This window comes from Ochotona curzoniae, unplaced genomic scaffold (genome assembly GCF_017591425.1).
Source record: "Ochotona curzoniae isolate NIBS_2020 unplaced genomic scaffold, NIBS_Ocur_1.0 scaffold_4937, whole genome shotgun sequence".
NCBI classification, from domain to species: Eukaryota; Metazoa; Chordata; class Mammalia; order Lagomorpha; family Ochotonidae; genus Ochotona; species Ochotona curzoniae.
Window position 1 is genome coordinate 1,307,059 of NW_024467126.1, and position 14,514 is coordinate 1,321,572.

At 59.5% G+C, this 14,514-nt stretch overlaps 2 protein-coding genes across 3 annotated transcripts; both read left to right on the forward strand.

Moving 5' to 3' along the window:
- The first annotated feature begins 1,825 nt into the window (after nt 1–1,825).
- On the forward strand, nt 1,826–11,939 carry SNX15 (sorting nexin 15). Of its 2 annotated transcripts, XM_040970979.1 has the most exons (8): nt 1,826–1,997; nt 7,490–7,525; nt 7,678–7,798; nt 9,666–9,781; nt 9,902–10,049; nt 10,323–10,469; nt 10,911–11,168; nt 11,424–11,939. In XM_040970979.1, exons 1-8 carry the CDS (start codon nt 1,899–1,901, stop codon nt 11,528–11,530), a joined length of 1,032 nt encoding a protein of 343 aa, XP_040826913.1. In that variant the 5' UTR covers nt 1,826–1,898; the 3' UTR covers nt 11,531–11,939. The 2 variants fall into 2 exon arrangements, with proteins under 2 accessions (XP_040826913.1, XP_040826914.1); XM_040970980.1 differs by lacking the exon at nt 10,911–11,168.
- Nucleotides 11,940–12,473: 534 nt separating this feature from the next.
- On the forward strand, nt 12,474–14,269 carry SAC3D1 (SAC3 domain containing 1). The gene is made up of 2 exons (XM_040970846.1): nt 12,474–13,203; nt 13,679–14,269. Exons 1-2 carry the CDS (start codon nt 12,630–12,632, stop codon nt 14,173–14,175), a joined length of 1,071 nt encoding a protein of 356 aa, XP_040826780.1. The 5' UTR covers nt 12,474–12,629; the 3' UTR covers nt 14,176–14,269.
- Nucleotides 14,270–14,514: the final 245 nt, after the last annotated feature.

Below are 14,514 nucleotides of genomic sequence, written 5' to 3' on the forward strand. Positions count from 1 at the left end.
TCGCCATCTCCCAGTCTCTGTAGGACGTGTAAACAACAGATGCCAGCAGCAGCTAGAGGCGAAGTCCCGGTCCCCGGAGGACGGGAGAAACGGGGGGACAGACCAACAGCCTCCGTGCCCTGCCAGGCCGCGGCGCACCAAGCTCAGAGCTCACCAAGGACAGACCAGAAGCCAGCTCTGCAGAGTGGCCTGGCCTATCTAGGCCTCGGTTTCCCTACCTGGCACTAGCGTGGGGAAGGAGGGATGAGGTGGCAGCTGCTGAGCCCCAAGCCAGGCTGTGGTCGACATGTGTGTGGAAGCATCCCTGTGAATCCAGCAGAGATATGGTTTAGGGGTGAGGGGAGTCCCCAGTGTTCACATTCCCTGTACCCTGCCACCCCCTGGGAGGGAGTTCAGGAAGCAGCACCTTGGGCTGGAACAAGGCACTGGGCACGGCCGGTGGCCTCGGTGGTGCTGTGCCGGGCAGGTGGACATGCTTTGGGGGCCTTGCAGGCAGCCCCATATTCGCCCATGACAAGTCTGCCCATCCCAATCGCTCATGGCTTGTGATGATGTCACCTCCTGCCTGACTGGGTCTGAAGACACTGCAATAAAGCCATCAGTTCCCCGAGATCCTGGAGGAGTGGAGGAGAACACGGAGTGAGATGGGGCACCCCAAACCCCACCTCCTTTACAGAGTCCATAAACCTCTACCCTGGTTCAGCTCCACCTTGTGAAATTATGGGCCCTAGTGGCTAAAGTCCTCACCTGAATGCTCCAGGATCCCATATGGGTACTGGTTCTAATCCTGGCAGCCCCGCTTCTCATCCATTTCCCTTGTGGCCTGGAAGAGCAAGCAGCCGAGGACGGCCCAAAACCTTGGGACCCTGCATCCGTGTGGGAGACCGGAAGAAGCTCCTGGCTCCTGGCTTCAGATCAATGCAGCTCTGGCCGTTGTGGCTGCTTGAGGAGTGAACCATCAGACAGAAGATCTTCTCTTGTCTCTCCTTCTCTCTGTATATCTGCCTTTCCAATAAAAATAAATCTTAACAAAAAAAAATCTACTCAGCTGCTACTGAGGCCGCCTGGCATGTTCCCCAAGTCCTCAAATCAGTCCTCATGCCTGCTCCCCGGCTACCCACTTCTCTTTGTGCCTGAAACCAGCCTGAGGGCAGGGGTTGTCTGTCTCTCTTTCCCTCCACAACCATGGTGGGGGGAAGCCTTTGCAGCTGTCTCCTCTTCCTGTCACCTCGTTTGTCCTTCCCAGTGAAGGCGGAAATACAGAAAAGGTTGGAGAAGTAGGTTGGTGTGCTGGCTAACCGGACAAATCCTCCACCTGCAAGTGCCGGGCATCCCTTACTGTCGCCGGTTCGTGTCCAGACTACTCCACTTCCCATCCAGCTCCCTGCTTCTGACCTGGGAAAGCAGTAGAGGGCTACTCAAAGCCTTAGGACCCTGCACCCGCGTGGGAGACCCGGAGGAAGCTCCTGGCTTCTGGCTTCAGATGGATTCTGCTCTGGACGTTGAGGTCATTTGGGAAGTGAACCAGCAGATGGAAGATATTTTTCTTTGTCTCTTCTCATCTCTGTAAATCTGCCTTTCCAATAAAAATCAATCTTAAGAAAGAACTATCGACAGGGAGGCATCTCGCCGAGTTCACCCAAGATCCACTCCCGACCGGGCAGCCTCCTTTTCCACCAGGAAGGCATGACCCTGCTCTACGCTTTGCCGGCGACCCGGAACTTTCCCGACGCTCCCTTGGCCGGGCACGCGCGGCGCTGTCACCGGGCGACCGGCTCGGGCCCGGAAGCGGCAGCAGCGGCAGAGCGGGGTGCAGGCCCGGGCGCGGCGGCCGCAGCGGGACCCCGGCCGGCCAGGAGCGGGAGGCCGGCGCTCGGCTCGGCTCGGGCTCGCCGGCCATGTCTCGCCAAGCCAAAGATGACTTCCTGCGGCGCTACACCGTCTCGGAGCCCAGGACGCACCCCAAGGGCTACACCGAGTACAAAGTCACCGCGCAGGTGAGGGCTCCCTTAAGGCGGGCGCGGGCTGGAGCCCACTGTTTAGACCTCAGAGAAGAGTTTCCCCTTTAAGGGGCGGTGCCTTCGTGGCCGGCAAGGCTTCGGGGGCGGGGCCAGCGGGGCGGGGGAGGGCGTGGCCAGCTTGGCGCGTGGGTCGGAGGGCGGGGGGGAGGGCGAGGCCAGTTGATGCGTCGGGGCGGGGCCAGGGGAGGGCGGGGCCAACCTGATATGTCAGGGCGGGGTCAGCGGAGGTGTCAGGGGCGGGGCGGCCCGAGGCGTCGGGGCGGGGGCGGGGAGGGCGGGACCAGCGGGGCGGAGCCATCTGAGGTGACGGGGCGGGGCCGGTGGGGCGGGGCCATCTGAGGCGTCGGGGGCGGGGCGGCCATCACGTACCGGTGCCTTTTTCCGGGTTCGGGTGCCCAGGCTGGTCTCGTGCTCAGCCTTGTGCGTCAAGTTGTGAATTTCTGGCGAGGGGTTTGGGTTGGATGCTGAGGGGATAATCTTCTCAAGAGTTCATTCTCTGACAAAAACATAGTAATGGTGGCTTGCAGATTTAAAAATCCGTGAGGGGTCAGTACTCCCGCTGCCTGGCATCAAGTGTCGTGTAGGGACTGGACCTGTCGTGTGCGGTGAGACAGGAGGAGCCGCGAGCTGCGGCCAGGAACCCACTGGTGACGGTCAGGGGCATGGCCCCAGGGAGCAGGGCAGGTGCAGGGGCCGCTCCCTGGGCTGAGAGGCCTTTTGTGCTGTCAGATTTTTCCATGAGGCCTGAGCAACCCTGACTGGGGATCCGAACCCCAGTGCACAGCCAGCACCTACGTTGTAGTGCCCCTGCAGGTTATGGCAACGCCTGCCAGCCAGATTCCCACTGCCCACTTCCCACCCAGCTCCCTGATCCCCAGGGCCTAGGCCCCACTTCCCTTTTGTGTAGGACCCTGAATGACACTTTTGGCTTCAAGCCTGAGCTGGACTTGTCTGGGCTATGGAGCCAACTGGGAAGGGAACCAGCAGGTAGAAGATTCTCAGTGTCTCTCTCCCTCTCTGTTATGCTGCCTTTCAAAAAAAATATATATATATATATTTTAATTTTATATATATATATAATTTTTGGGTGGGTGTGGGGAAGCTAGAGCTGTGGCATAGTGGGCAGAGACACTGCAGTGCCAGCATTCCTTGTGGGGCAGGTTCAGCTCCCAGCTGTTCCACTTCCCATCCAGATCCCTGCTAGTATGTGGCAAAGCAGCAGAGAAAGGATAGTGCAAGTCGTTGGGACCCTGCATGCTGTGGGAGACCCGGAGCTCCTGGCTTCCGTTCAGCGCAGCTCTGGCCATTGCAGTCGTTTGGGGAGTGAGCCAGCAGATGGACAATCTCTATGTCTCCCTATGTCTCTCCTTTTCTGTTAGGCTGACTTAAAATTTTTTCAAATTTTTATTAGAAAGTCAAATATACAGAGAGGAGGAGAGACAGAGAGGAAGATCTTCTGTCCATTGATTCACTCCCCGAGTGACCGCAGTGGCTTCAATGGCTGGAAACGAGCCGGTGCTGAGCCAGTCTTGAAGCCAGGAGCCTGGAGCCTCTTCTGGTTCTCCCACGTGGGTGCAGCATCCCAAGGCTTTGGTCCATCCTAGACTGCTCTTTCCAGGCTGCAAGCAGGGGAGCTGGATGGGAAACGGAACTACGAAATACAAACCTGCACACACATGGGATCCGGGTGCATGCACAGGAGGAATTTAGCTGGCAGGCTACCGTGCCGGGCCCTAGACTGACTTTCAAATAAAAATAGTTCTTTTCTTTTTTTTAATGAACTTTTGAAAGTCACAGCACATCGCATTGAGCCAAGTACATAATCCTAGATGTTTAAAAAAAGGTGCTTTAGGCAAATTTTTTATAGACGGTTTTCCCTGCTTAAAGTATATGACTGGGGCCTGGCCTTGAATGCGCCAGGATCCCATATGGGTCCCGGTTCTAATCCCCGCAGCCCCACTTCCCATCCAGCTCCCTGCTTGTGGCCTGGGAAAGCAGTTGAGGATGGCCCAAAGGCTTGGGACCCTGCACCCGTGTGGGAGACCTGGAGGAAGTTCCTGGCTCCTGGCTTCAGATCGGTACAGCACCAGCCGTTGCAGTCACTTGGGGAGTGAATCATCAGATGGAAGATCTTCCTCTCTGTCTCTCCTTCTCTCTTTATATCTGACTTTGCAATAAAAAGAAATAAATCTTTTAAAAAAAATAAAGTAAGTATATGACTCGAACCTTGTTCCCATGGAAGATGGGCGGGGTAGGGGCAGAAAAGAAGTGAGGAACTGTACATTTCCACATAGGCCTTGCTTTTTTTTTTTTAAGCTTATGTTTATTTAGTTGAAAGGCACAATTACAGAGCGAGAGAGAGAATCTCGTACCCACTGACTCACTCCCCCAAATGGCTGTAACAGCCCTAGATTGGACCCGGCTGAAACCAGGAGCCAGGAGCTTCATCCAGGTCTCACATGTGGATGGCAGGGTTCCAGGGACTTGTCCCATCCTCTGCTGCTTCTCCAGGCACATTAGCAAGGAGCTGGATCGGAACTGGAGCAGCCAGAAGTTGAGTCGGAGTCCATATGGGATACCAGTGTTTCTGAGGCTTAACCCCTGCTGTACCGCGACACTGGCCATAAAATGTGCAGATCCTAAGTGCACAGACAAATTAAGAGGTTGGCGAGTTTATGGGGTAGCTGCCACCTTCCTGAAGTTCAAGGAGCTGGCTGTGCACCTGTAGCCACAGTGGGTCACCTCTTCACCACCACACACACATTAGAGACACCAAGGGCAGCGGGGAGGCCTTCAGGGCGGATCTTAATCACAACTATGTCACCTAGGAACCCACAGTGGCCAGGCAAAGGCTGCTGGGAAACACAGGTGCCTGAAGACCTTGGCTTCTGTGGCCTGAGAAGGGGGCGTCCGCTGCACTGTAACCTCCTTTAGCTGCTCGCCCCAACCCAGCAGCTCCAGGGTCCCCCATGAGGGCTGTGGAGTTGCGGTCTGGGAAGATCAGGACCCATGTGAGGTTCCGTGAGCGATCTGGAGCCGGCGATCAGGGAACAGGCACCCTGGGCACCCAGGGCATCCCAGAACCCAGCCTGGGTCCTGTGCCCTGGATGTGGCTGTCAGTAGCTCCCACACCCCCAGCAGCTGGGCCTGGAGAAACTGTATTCCCCATCCCCCAGGACACAGTGCTTGGGACCAGGCCGGTCTCCGGCTTCCAACTTGCTCCAGATAAGCGTGCTCCATTCCTCCCCTCCAACAAGCTGTCCACCTCTTCATCTCTGCTCTCCCTGGCTCCCCTGAGTCAGTGAGCTAGGCCTGCCCAGGAATTGCATCTGGCACATATTTCCATACGGAAAGCAGTAAGCATTGACCACTCACAGAAAAGAATTTGTGAGAAAGTGGACTTTAGGGGCTGATGCAGTGGCTCAACAGGCAAATCCTTCCCTTTGTAGCGCCAGTATCCCATAATGGAACAGATTTGTATCCCAGTGCTCTGCTTCCCATCCAGCTCCCTGCTTGTGGCCTAGTAGAGCAGTCGAGGATGGCCCAAAAGCTTGGGACCCTGCACCCGCCGGCTGCTGCTGCAGTCACTGGGGAGTGAAGCAGCAGATGGAAGATCTTTCCTTCTGTCTCTCCATATCTCTCTAAATCTACCTTTCCAAATAAATAGATTTGGGGTTTGGTACAGTAGCCTAGCGACTAAAGCCCTTGCCTTGCAAGCACCAGAATCCCACAAGGGAACTGGATTGTATACTGGTGGCACCTGCTTCCCATCCAACTCCCTGCCTGAGGCCTGGGGAAGCAGTCAAGGATGACCCAAAGCTTTGGGACCCTGAATCTGCGTGGGAGACCCAGAAGAGGCTCCAGGCTCCCGGCTTCGGATCAACTCAGCTCCGGCCGTTGCATCACTTGGGGAGTGAATCATCAGACAGAAGATCTTCCTCTCCGCCTCTCTTCCTTTCTGTATATCTGGCTTTCCAATAAAAATTTTTTAAAAAAATTTTAGGGCCCGGTGCGGTGGCGCAGTGGTTAAGGTCCTCGCCTTGCACGCCCGGGATCCCATATGGGCGCCGGTTCTAATCCCGGCAGCCCCGCTTCCCTTCCAGCTCCCTGCCTGTGGCCCGGGAAAGCAGTTGAGGACAGCCCAAGGCTTTGGGACCCTGCAACCCACGTGGGAGACCCAGAAGAGGCTCCTGGCTTCGGATCGGCATAGCATCGGCCGTTGCGCTCACTTGGGGAGTGAATCTTCAGACGGAAGATCTTCCTCTCTGTCTCTCCTCTCTGTATATCTGCCTTTCCAATAAAAATAAATCTTTAAAAAAATAAAATAAAAAAATTTTAATAAATTTATTCCAAAAGGGCATGGCGTCGGGTGGTGTGGACAGCTGCCCCTAGGGGAGGACCCAGGTTTGCGTCTCTCCTCTGTTTCCTCTGTAACTTCCTGCGGGCAGGCTGCAGGGAGGTGGCAGCAGGGGATGGCCCCAGGCTTGGGGCCCTGCCACCCTTATGGGTGACTCAGACTGAGTTCCCGGCTCTGGGTTTGGCCTGGCCCAGTACCTGCCGAGGCGGGGCGTTTGGCAAAGGCACTGGCAGGCAGAAGCGCTTCCTTTTGACTGTCCATCTTGGACTCTCTGTCTTTCCAATAAGTGGGAATGTTTACTAAAAGTATCCGTTTATTTTGGTAGAAACACGTATGTAAAGAGGTATTCATTTAACTGAAAGGTAGAGTTACAGAGAGACAGAGAGCTCTCCACCTGCTGCCTCACTGCCCCATGCCTACAGCAGCGGGGCGGGGCTGGTGCCAGGAGCCGGGACTGCCCCCGGCTCCTCATATGGGTGCCAGGGCTGCACACTTGACCCTCATGCTGCCCCTCAGGATGTGCATTGGCAGGGAGCTGGACCAAGGAGCCCAGACTGGAGCCAGGCATGCCTGCATGAGCAGCAGGTGTTAGCCCTGCACTCAATGCCAGCCCTTCCTTGTCTTTAAACAGACCTGTTTCTTGGGTCTTGCATCTCTGGGTTCCAGGTGAGGGAGACAATTTGAAAACTGCCACATATTCCACACGGAAGGCTTGAGTTTTACACTTCTGTGAACAGAACAGAATGGAAAGTGGCACTTTCTCCCACCTTACCAACCCCTTGGGGCTCTTGGGGACACAATGGACTTGACTCCCCGAAGGAATAGTGGGAGAACTGAGCTGTAGGGGAGCCCGGTGGATGGCCCTTTAGGGAGCCTTCCACGTCTCAGACGAAACTGAGGCACGTGCAGAAACATCACCCAGAGTGGCACTCAGAGGCTGAAAGCCAGGACAGCCTGGCACCAATGGCCACTGACCTCTTGGGGCAGGGTAGGGCCAGGTGAGGGTGGGAGGAAGCTGGGAGCTGAGGCCTGGGAATTTCCTGGGATTTCCAGATGCTGGGCTGGCTGGGGCCTCTCTAGTTTCACCCAGTTTCTTGTCTTGCTTTTCCAGTTCATCTCCAAGAAGGACCCTGAGGACATCAAAGAGGTAAGAATTGGGGGCATCCCCTGTTCCAGGTACGGACAGAGGAAGTAGGCAGCACCTCCTCCCTCCCTGGCCAGCCTGGTACCTGCCCAGCTGCCCAGCTGCCCTGCGGCAGATAAACGTCGGGGCCAGTGGTACATGTTGCCTACCCACAGCTGGTGGTCTGGAAGCGGTACAGTGACTTCCGCAAGCTGCACAGTGACCTGGCCTACACCCACCGCAACCTCTTCCGCCGCCTTGAGGAGTTCCCCGCCTTCCCTCCTGCCCAGGTGTTCGGTGAGCGAGCCATCTGTCAATCCAGCATTCGGAGTCCCGCCCCACCAGTGGAGGCTGGCAGGAGGAAGCCGGGCTCAGGGCAGCCTCTGGCACCCCGGTCTGGGTGACCTGCAGTATCTACTCTGCTAGGCTAGTCGAAAGGCAAATAGAGAAACATGAGAAAGAAATAAGCAGAAGAGAGAGGGCTCCTGTCTACTGGTTCTCACCCCCAAATGCCTGCAGTAGGCCATGCTGGGAGCCAGGAAGGCCACGTGGGTCTCCCACGTAGTTGGCAGGGACCCAGCTTCCCGGGATTGTTGCTGCCCTGCCAGGGTTTGTGTTGCGTAGGAAGCTGGGACTCAAAGCGGCTCACCTAGATCTGTGATGCGGATGTCCCACGTGGGGCACCCGCTGCTCATCCTCAGCCCCGTTTTTTTAAGATGGGTAAGCAAAGCGTCCTTGAGATCAAGGGCCTAGAAGAGGCAAAACCAGGATGCCTGGCCCCCAGCAGATGTGCCCTCCAGCCCAGTGCTGGCCACGCCAGCAACCTTAGGCACCTGCAGCCGCGCAGTACCAGAGAAACGGCTGGGCGGAGCTGGGTGTGTTAGACACCAGCCCCTGGGAGGCGGAATGACACTCCATCCTTGCAGTTCACATCCGTGGCTCGCAGAAGCTGAAATCTTCTGGATAGCTTGGGTTAAAGAAAACGGATAGTAAAATTAATTTTGTTTCTTTTTCATTTTTTAATAATATTTTTTATAATATTTGAAGTTGCCCATGTGGGTTTTTTTTTCCCTCGTTTTTAAAGTTTTACTTATTTATTTGAAAGGTAGAATTACAAAGAGGGAAGCTGGGGCTGGGGAGGTACAGTCTGCTGACTCACTCCCCAGATGCCTGTAAATGGCCAGGAACTCCACCCAGGTCTTGCACGTGACTGGCAAGTGCCCAGGTACTTGGATCCTCGTCCACTGCTTGCCCAGGCACATTGGCAAGGAGCTGGATCAGAAGTGGAGCGGCCAGGATTTGATGCCACAGGCACTGGCTTCATCCACTGTGCCACAGTGCCAGCCCCCTGTAGTTTGCTTTTATTCAACGGTGCTCCTCTGTCTGGCAGCTGGGTCTCCTATTCACCAGATGTTTGGTCACAGCTGGTGAAGGTTTGTTGCTGACCCATTACGCCAGGCCCTGGTTGTACCAGGCATTGTGTGACATCCTGAGGCCAGAGGCAGTCACCTCTGTGGGATGTCCAGGACAGAGCAAGGAACCTGGTTAAAAAAAAAAAAATACATGGGTGGGGTAGGGCGAGGACCTCAGGTGGGTCCCTGTCCCTGTCTGGGCCTCGCTTTACCTTCCTTGCATAGGCTGTCTAGAATGGCCTGGTATCCCCTCACCTCCCATGACCAGGAGGGCAGAGACTTCGACTCTCCCATTTACTATCAGAACCCAGCACACAGAAGCTCAGGACACATCTGGGCAATGGACGGGGAGGATTATCCTGCTGGGAGGATGCAGGGAGGGTTGCCGGAGGAGGCAGTGGGCTGCTCCGTGTTCCAGGTGGGCCCAGGAGAAGCAGGCCTCAGGGTCACTGCTGCCCTCACTCCCCTGTCCCCACCGTGGGGCTCCACTGCTGCCCTCCCTCCCCTGTCCTCACCGTGGGGGGCTCCACCGCTGCCCTCACTGCTGCCCTCCCTCCCCTGTCCCCACCGTGGGGGGGCTCCACCGCTGCCCTCCCTCCCCTGTCCCCACCATGGGGGGGCTCCACCGCTGCCCTCCCTCCCCTGTCCCCACCATGGGGGGGCTCCACCGCTGCCCTCCCTCCCCTGTCCCCATCGTGGGGGGCTCCACCGCTGCCCTCCCTCCGCTGTCCTCACCATGGGGGGCTCCACAGGCCGCTTCGAAGCCTCAGTGATTGAGGAGCGCCGCAAGGGGGCGGAGGACTTGCTGCAGTTCACAGTGCACATCCCCGCACTCAACAACAGCCCCCAGCTCAAGGAGTTCTTCCGGGTAGGTGCAGCTGCTCCTGTCGCCTGCGCAGCCCCGGAAGTCACCTGCCTGCCTGCTGCCAGACCACATGCCCTGACTTCCCTCCCCGCTGCCCCGGGGGCTGATCTTTCCCTCCCACAGGGTGGGGAGGTGGCACAGCCCTCTGAGGTGTCCAGGGAACTACACATCCTGCCACCCCCGCTGATCCCCACGCCACCCCTGGACGAGCTCCAGCTGTCCCCACCACTGCCCACAGAAAGGCGGGGCCTTAAGGACTCAGAAGTGCCAGGTACCTGGGAGCCGGCACGGGAGGGCCAGGGTAGGCAGAGGAGGTGGGCTGGCATCAGGGTCCCCTCGGTGAAAAGGATGTGTCCCAGCTCAATTGGGGACAGGACGTTGTGCATCTCAGGAACTCCATTTCTCAGTCTGGAAAATGGGCATGAACCCTTGCGATGGGCTTGTGCACACCTGAGGTCATCGGCAGATGTAGGGAGAGGTGGGTCAGTGCTGACAATGGGGGCAATCAGTGCAGGTGTGCCTGTCCCCCGTGGCCTCCCTCCAGTGGACCCCATGCCATCCAGCCCTGCCCAGGAGGCCCTGGACCTGCTCTTCAGCTGCGGCAGCCCCGAGGAGGCGGGGACTGCTCCCCCTGCCCGAGGGCCCCTCACCGAGGCCGAGCTCGCCCTCTTTGACCCCTTCTCCAAGGAAGGTAAGGAGTGGGGACAGGCAAGGCCTAGGCTGGGCCAGGAGGATGTCGCGGGGAACCTTCTGTGGAGGGGTTGTTGAGGTCCCCAGGGCCCAGGGACTCACAACTTGCAAAGTAGTCAGCATATTCTTGGAGAGCCAGTTAGGAAGGCAAGACTGTTTGCACAAAAGCACAGGGTCACATCCCAGTAGTTACATAGAGCCCTGGAGGATGTGCCGTGTTTGTGGCTTCTGGCTTGTCCAGGTCCTGCACCCCTGCCCAGAGCACAGGTTGGCAGAGGTGTGGGTGGGCAGCAGACCCTGGGCACAGCAGAGCCCCCCTGACCTGAACCCACCCTTTCTGGCCCCTGCCCCGAGCACAGGTTGGCAGAGGTGTGGGTGGGCAGCAGACCCTGGGCACAGCAGAGCCCCCCTGACCTGAACCCACCCTTTCTGGCTGCCCAAGGTGCAGGCTCCAGCCCCACCTGCTTAGGGGAGCTGGCCATGGCAGAGGTCGAGCCCCAGCAGCCGGGTCAGGAACCCTGGGAGCCGGGAGGGCAGGAGGAGGAGCAAGAGAGCGAGCAAGACAAGTCCATCCCTGCCTACGTGAGCCGGGCCACGGAACTCATCACCCAGGCCCTGCGGGACGAGAAGGCGGGCGCCTACCCTGCCGCACTCCAGGGCTACCAGGACGGCGTGCACATCCTTTTACAGGGGGCGCCTGGTATGCAGGGTCTGGGAGAGGAGGCCGGGGTGGTGGGGAAGGGTCACTGGGGTCCCAGGTGACACAGGCAGGATGGCAGAGTGGGAGTGCTTGTCCCCACTAGGCCGCGTTGGGCTGTGTGTAGGCTCCCTGTACGTCTGTGGAATGGGGAGAACGGGCACCGGGCCCTGGAGGGAGGGAGGCTCAGCTTGTGGCCTGTGAGGGCCAAGGGCAGCGCGATCCCTGTCCCCCAGGCAAGCCTGTCTCTGTCCACAGGCGACCCGTCCCCCGCCCGCCGTGAAGGTGTGAAGAAGAAGGCGGCTGAGTACTTGAAGCGGGCGGAGGAGATCCTGCACCTGCACCTGTCCCAGCCCCCGCCCTGAGATGGGGTGCACTCCGGGGATCCAGCTCCAGCACTGCCAGCTGCCCCACCACCCCGTCCTCCCCTCAGGGCCTGGCCCCCCTACTTCCTGAGCTCATAACCCCAGGGGGCCATTTCCATATGTATCTGGACCAAAAATGAGTACAGAAATGGATTGCTCAGCTCTGCTCCCTTGTGACAGCAGCCTCCTCAGGGGATTCAACTTCCGACCCTGCCAGTCTCTGTCCGGGTCACAGAATGACCGGGAACTGCAGCCCACAGGCAACTCTGACTCACTACCCTACCTTTTGTACATTCGTGAGCTAGAATGGTGATTTTCATCTTTTAATGGTTTGAGGTGAAAAAACAAAAGACATCTGTGGCAGGTGCAAACTTGATGAAATCTGTTTATTAGTAAAACTCACACAACACCTGCCAGAGGGGAAGTCTAAATCATCTACTCCCTGGTAGCGCTTTGAAGGAAAACTTGCTGGCCCCCCAGCTGTTCAGGGGGGAAGATAATCTCCATGGCAACGGTGGGGCGTGGCCAACTAACAGAGCCATTTTATGGGGATGCCGGAGAGGAATCCTGAGCAGGGTGCCCGTTGAGCACCATCCATCACTGGGGGCGTGTCCCTGTGCAGGCAGGGGTTGGGGGTGTGGATCTGCACGAGGGAGGGCATGGCCCTAACACCAAGAGGGCGTGGTCTGCGCCGGGGGGGGGGGGGGCCCTGGGAGGTGGCGTTGGGGCGTGGTCTGCGCCGGGGGTGTGTCCCTGGGAGGTGGCGTTGGGGCGTGGTCTGCACCGGGGGCGTGGCCTTGCTGCCCGCCCCACCCGTGCGCGGGTCCCTGAGCGGTGCACCCTGGGAGGGCGGCCCCGAGGAGGAGCGCGACGCCCAATTCCGGGCGTTGTCCGTGCCCGAGCCCGCGGAACTGTTAGGGGCGTCTGCGGGACTCGGCGCCGCGCTTCCAGGGAGACCGACTGGACGGGACCGCGTGAGGCCGCGGTGGGCAGGGCCTGCCGGGCTGCGGCGCGCCGGAGCCCTACAGCAAAGGACCGGGCCGAACGGCCGCCGCCGTGCCCGGGTCGCTGAGCGCCCCCCGTGCCCCGCGGCGCGCCCATGCCCGCCTGCCAGCTGCCGGTGGGCACGTGCCCGGACATGTGCCCGGCCGCCGAGCGCGCCCGGCGCGAGAGGGAGCGCCGCCTGCACCGCCTGGAGGTGGCCCCGGGCGGAGGCGGGGACCGACCCCGCGCCGACCCGCAGCGCACGGTGAAGGAGTACAGCCGGCCGGCCGCCGGCAAGCCCCCGCCCTCGCCCAGCCAGCTGCGGCCGCCCTCCGTGCTCCTGGCCACCGTGCGCTACCTGGCCGGCGAGGTGGCCGGGAGCGCGGAGGCGTCGCCCGCCGAGGTGGCCGGCTTCGTGGCCGACCGCCTGCGCGCCGTGCGCCTGGACCTGGCGCAGCAGGGCGCGGGCGACGCCGAGGAGGCGGTGGTGCTGGAGGCCGCGCTGGCCACGCTGCTGGCCGTGGTGGCGCGGCTCGGGCCGGACGCGGCTTGCGGGCCGGCGGACCCGGTGCTGCTGCAGCTGCAGGTGCAGGAGGCCTTCGGCTCGCTGCGGCGCTGCTACGCGCGGGGCGCGGTGCCGCCCGCCCGCCAGGCCACCTTCCAGGGCCTCTTTCTGCTCTACAACCTAGGTGAGTCAGGGGTCCCGGCTGGTAGAGAAGCCCTTGCTCAGAGCCGCAGGGCCCTGCCCCCACCTCCCAGGGCGGGCCGGGCGGGAGGGTTGGTCTTCATCTCCTAACCTTTATTTTTTTTCCCCCTAATCTTTTCTTAACCTGCGTTCCCAGGTGGTGCTGCCAAACCCCCCGTGGGTGGGGCAGCCTGATCCTATTTCGTTGTCATAAATTAAATGGATTTCCTTAGCGGCAAGGAGGCTGTAGGGACAGTAACCGAGGACCCTGGCTGTGGAAGGGAAGCAAGGGAAGATTTTTCTTTGAAGAAATGGCCTTTCCAGGCCGTCAGGGGAAAGTGGACACAAGGCAGCTGGGCTAGTGGGGAAACCTGGTGTGTGTGTCCACTAGGGCCTCCCCACTCCCTCCTAGCGGAAATGGGCGGGGTGGGTGGGCTTGACCCACGCATGCTCATCCTGGCCGGCCCCCCCCTTTGCAGGCTCCGTGGAAGCCCTGTGGGAGATTCTGCAGCTGCCCGCGGACGTGCGCGCCTGCCCCGGTCTTCGTCTGGCCCTGGCAGTGGATGCCGCCTTCCGCGAGGGCAACGCTGCTCGCCTGTTCCGCTTACTCCGGACTCTGCCTTACCTGCAAAGCTGTGCGGTGCAAGGCCATGTGGGCCGCGCCCGCCGTGAAGCCCTGGCACGACTGGCTCGGGCCCTGAGTACCTCTAAGGGACAGACCTTGCCTCTCGGATGCCTGGTGCACCTTCTGGCCCTGGATGGAACCCACGAAGCACGGGAATTGTGCCAAGCCCACGGGCTGCCCTTGGACGGAGAGGACAGGGTTGTGTTCCTGAGGGCGTGTTACGCTGAACGAGGGCCGCCCCCCTCTGGCACCTGCCACGTGTTGGTGGCAAGCAAGTTGCAAGGACGCTCGATAGAGGAGGTGGTCATGGCAGAAGAAGAGGAGGTGGGCAGCACCAGATGCCCAGGCTGAGCAAGGAGTGGGCTCTCCTTCTCCTGGATCCCCTGGCTGGACATCAGACTTCTGTTCTCATGATTCTCAATAAAGGAAACTTTATTTTGTGGTGCCCAGGAGCTAAGGAGGAGGTAAGAAGATGTGACCCACCCAGTGCATGGCAGGAGGCAGCAGGCCGGGCTGTTTCCCTGCTGGTCTGAGAGTGGCATTGGCACCCAAGACTGGCATCAAGCATCCCAGTCCCCCTCCTCTTGGTGGATTTTGCCATCCTCACCACCCCCAGTCCTGCTTCCTGATGGCATCCCCCTACCAATCAGGGGCTGGGGTGGGCAGGATTGTCCTGTGGAGCTTGTCCCC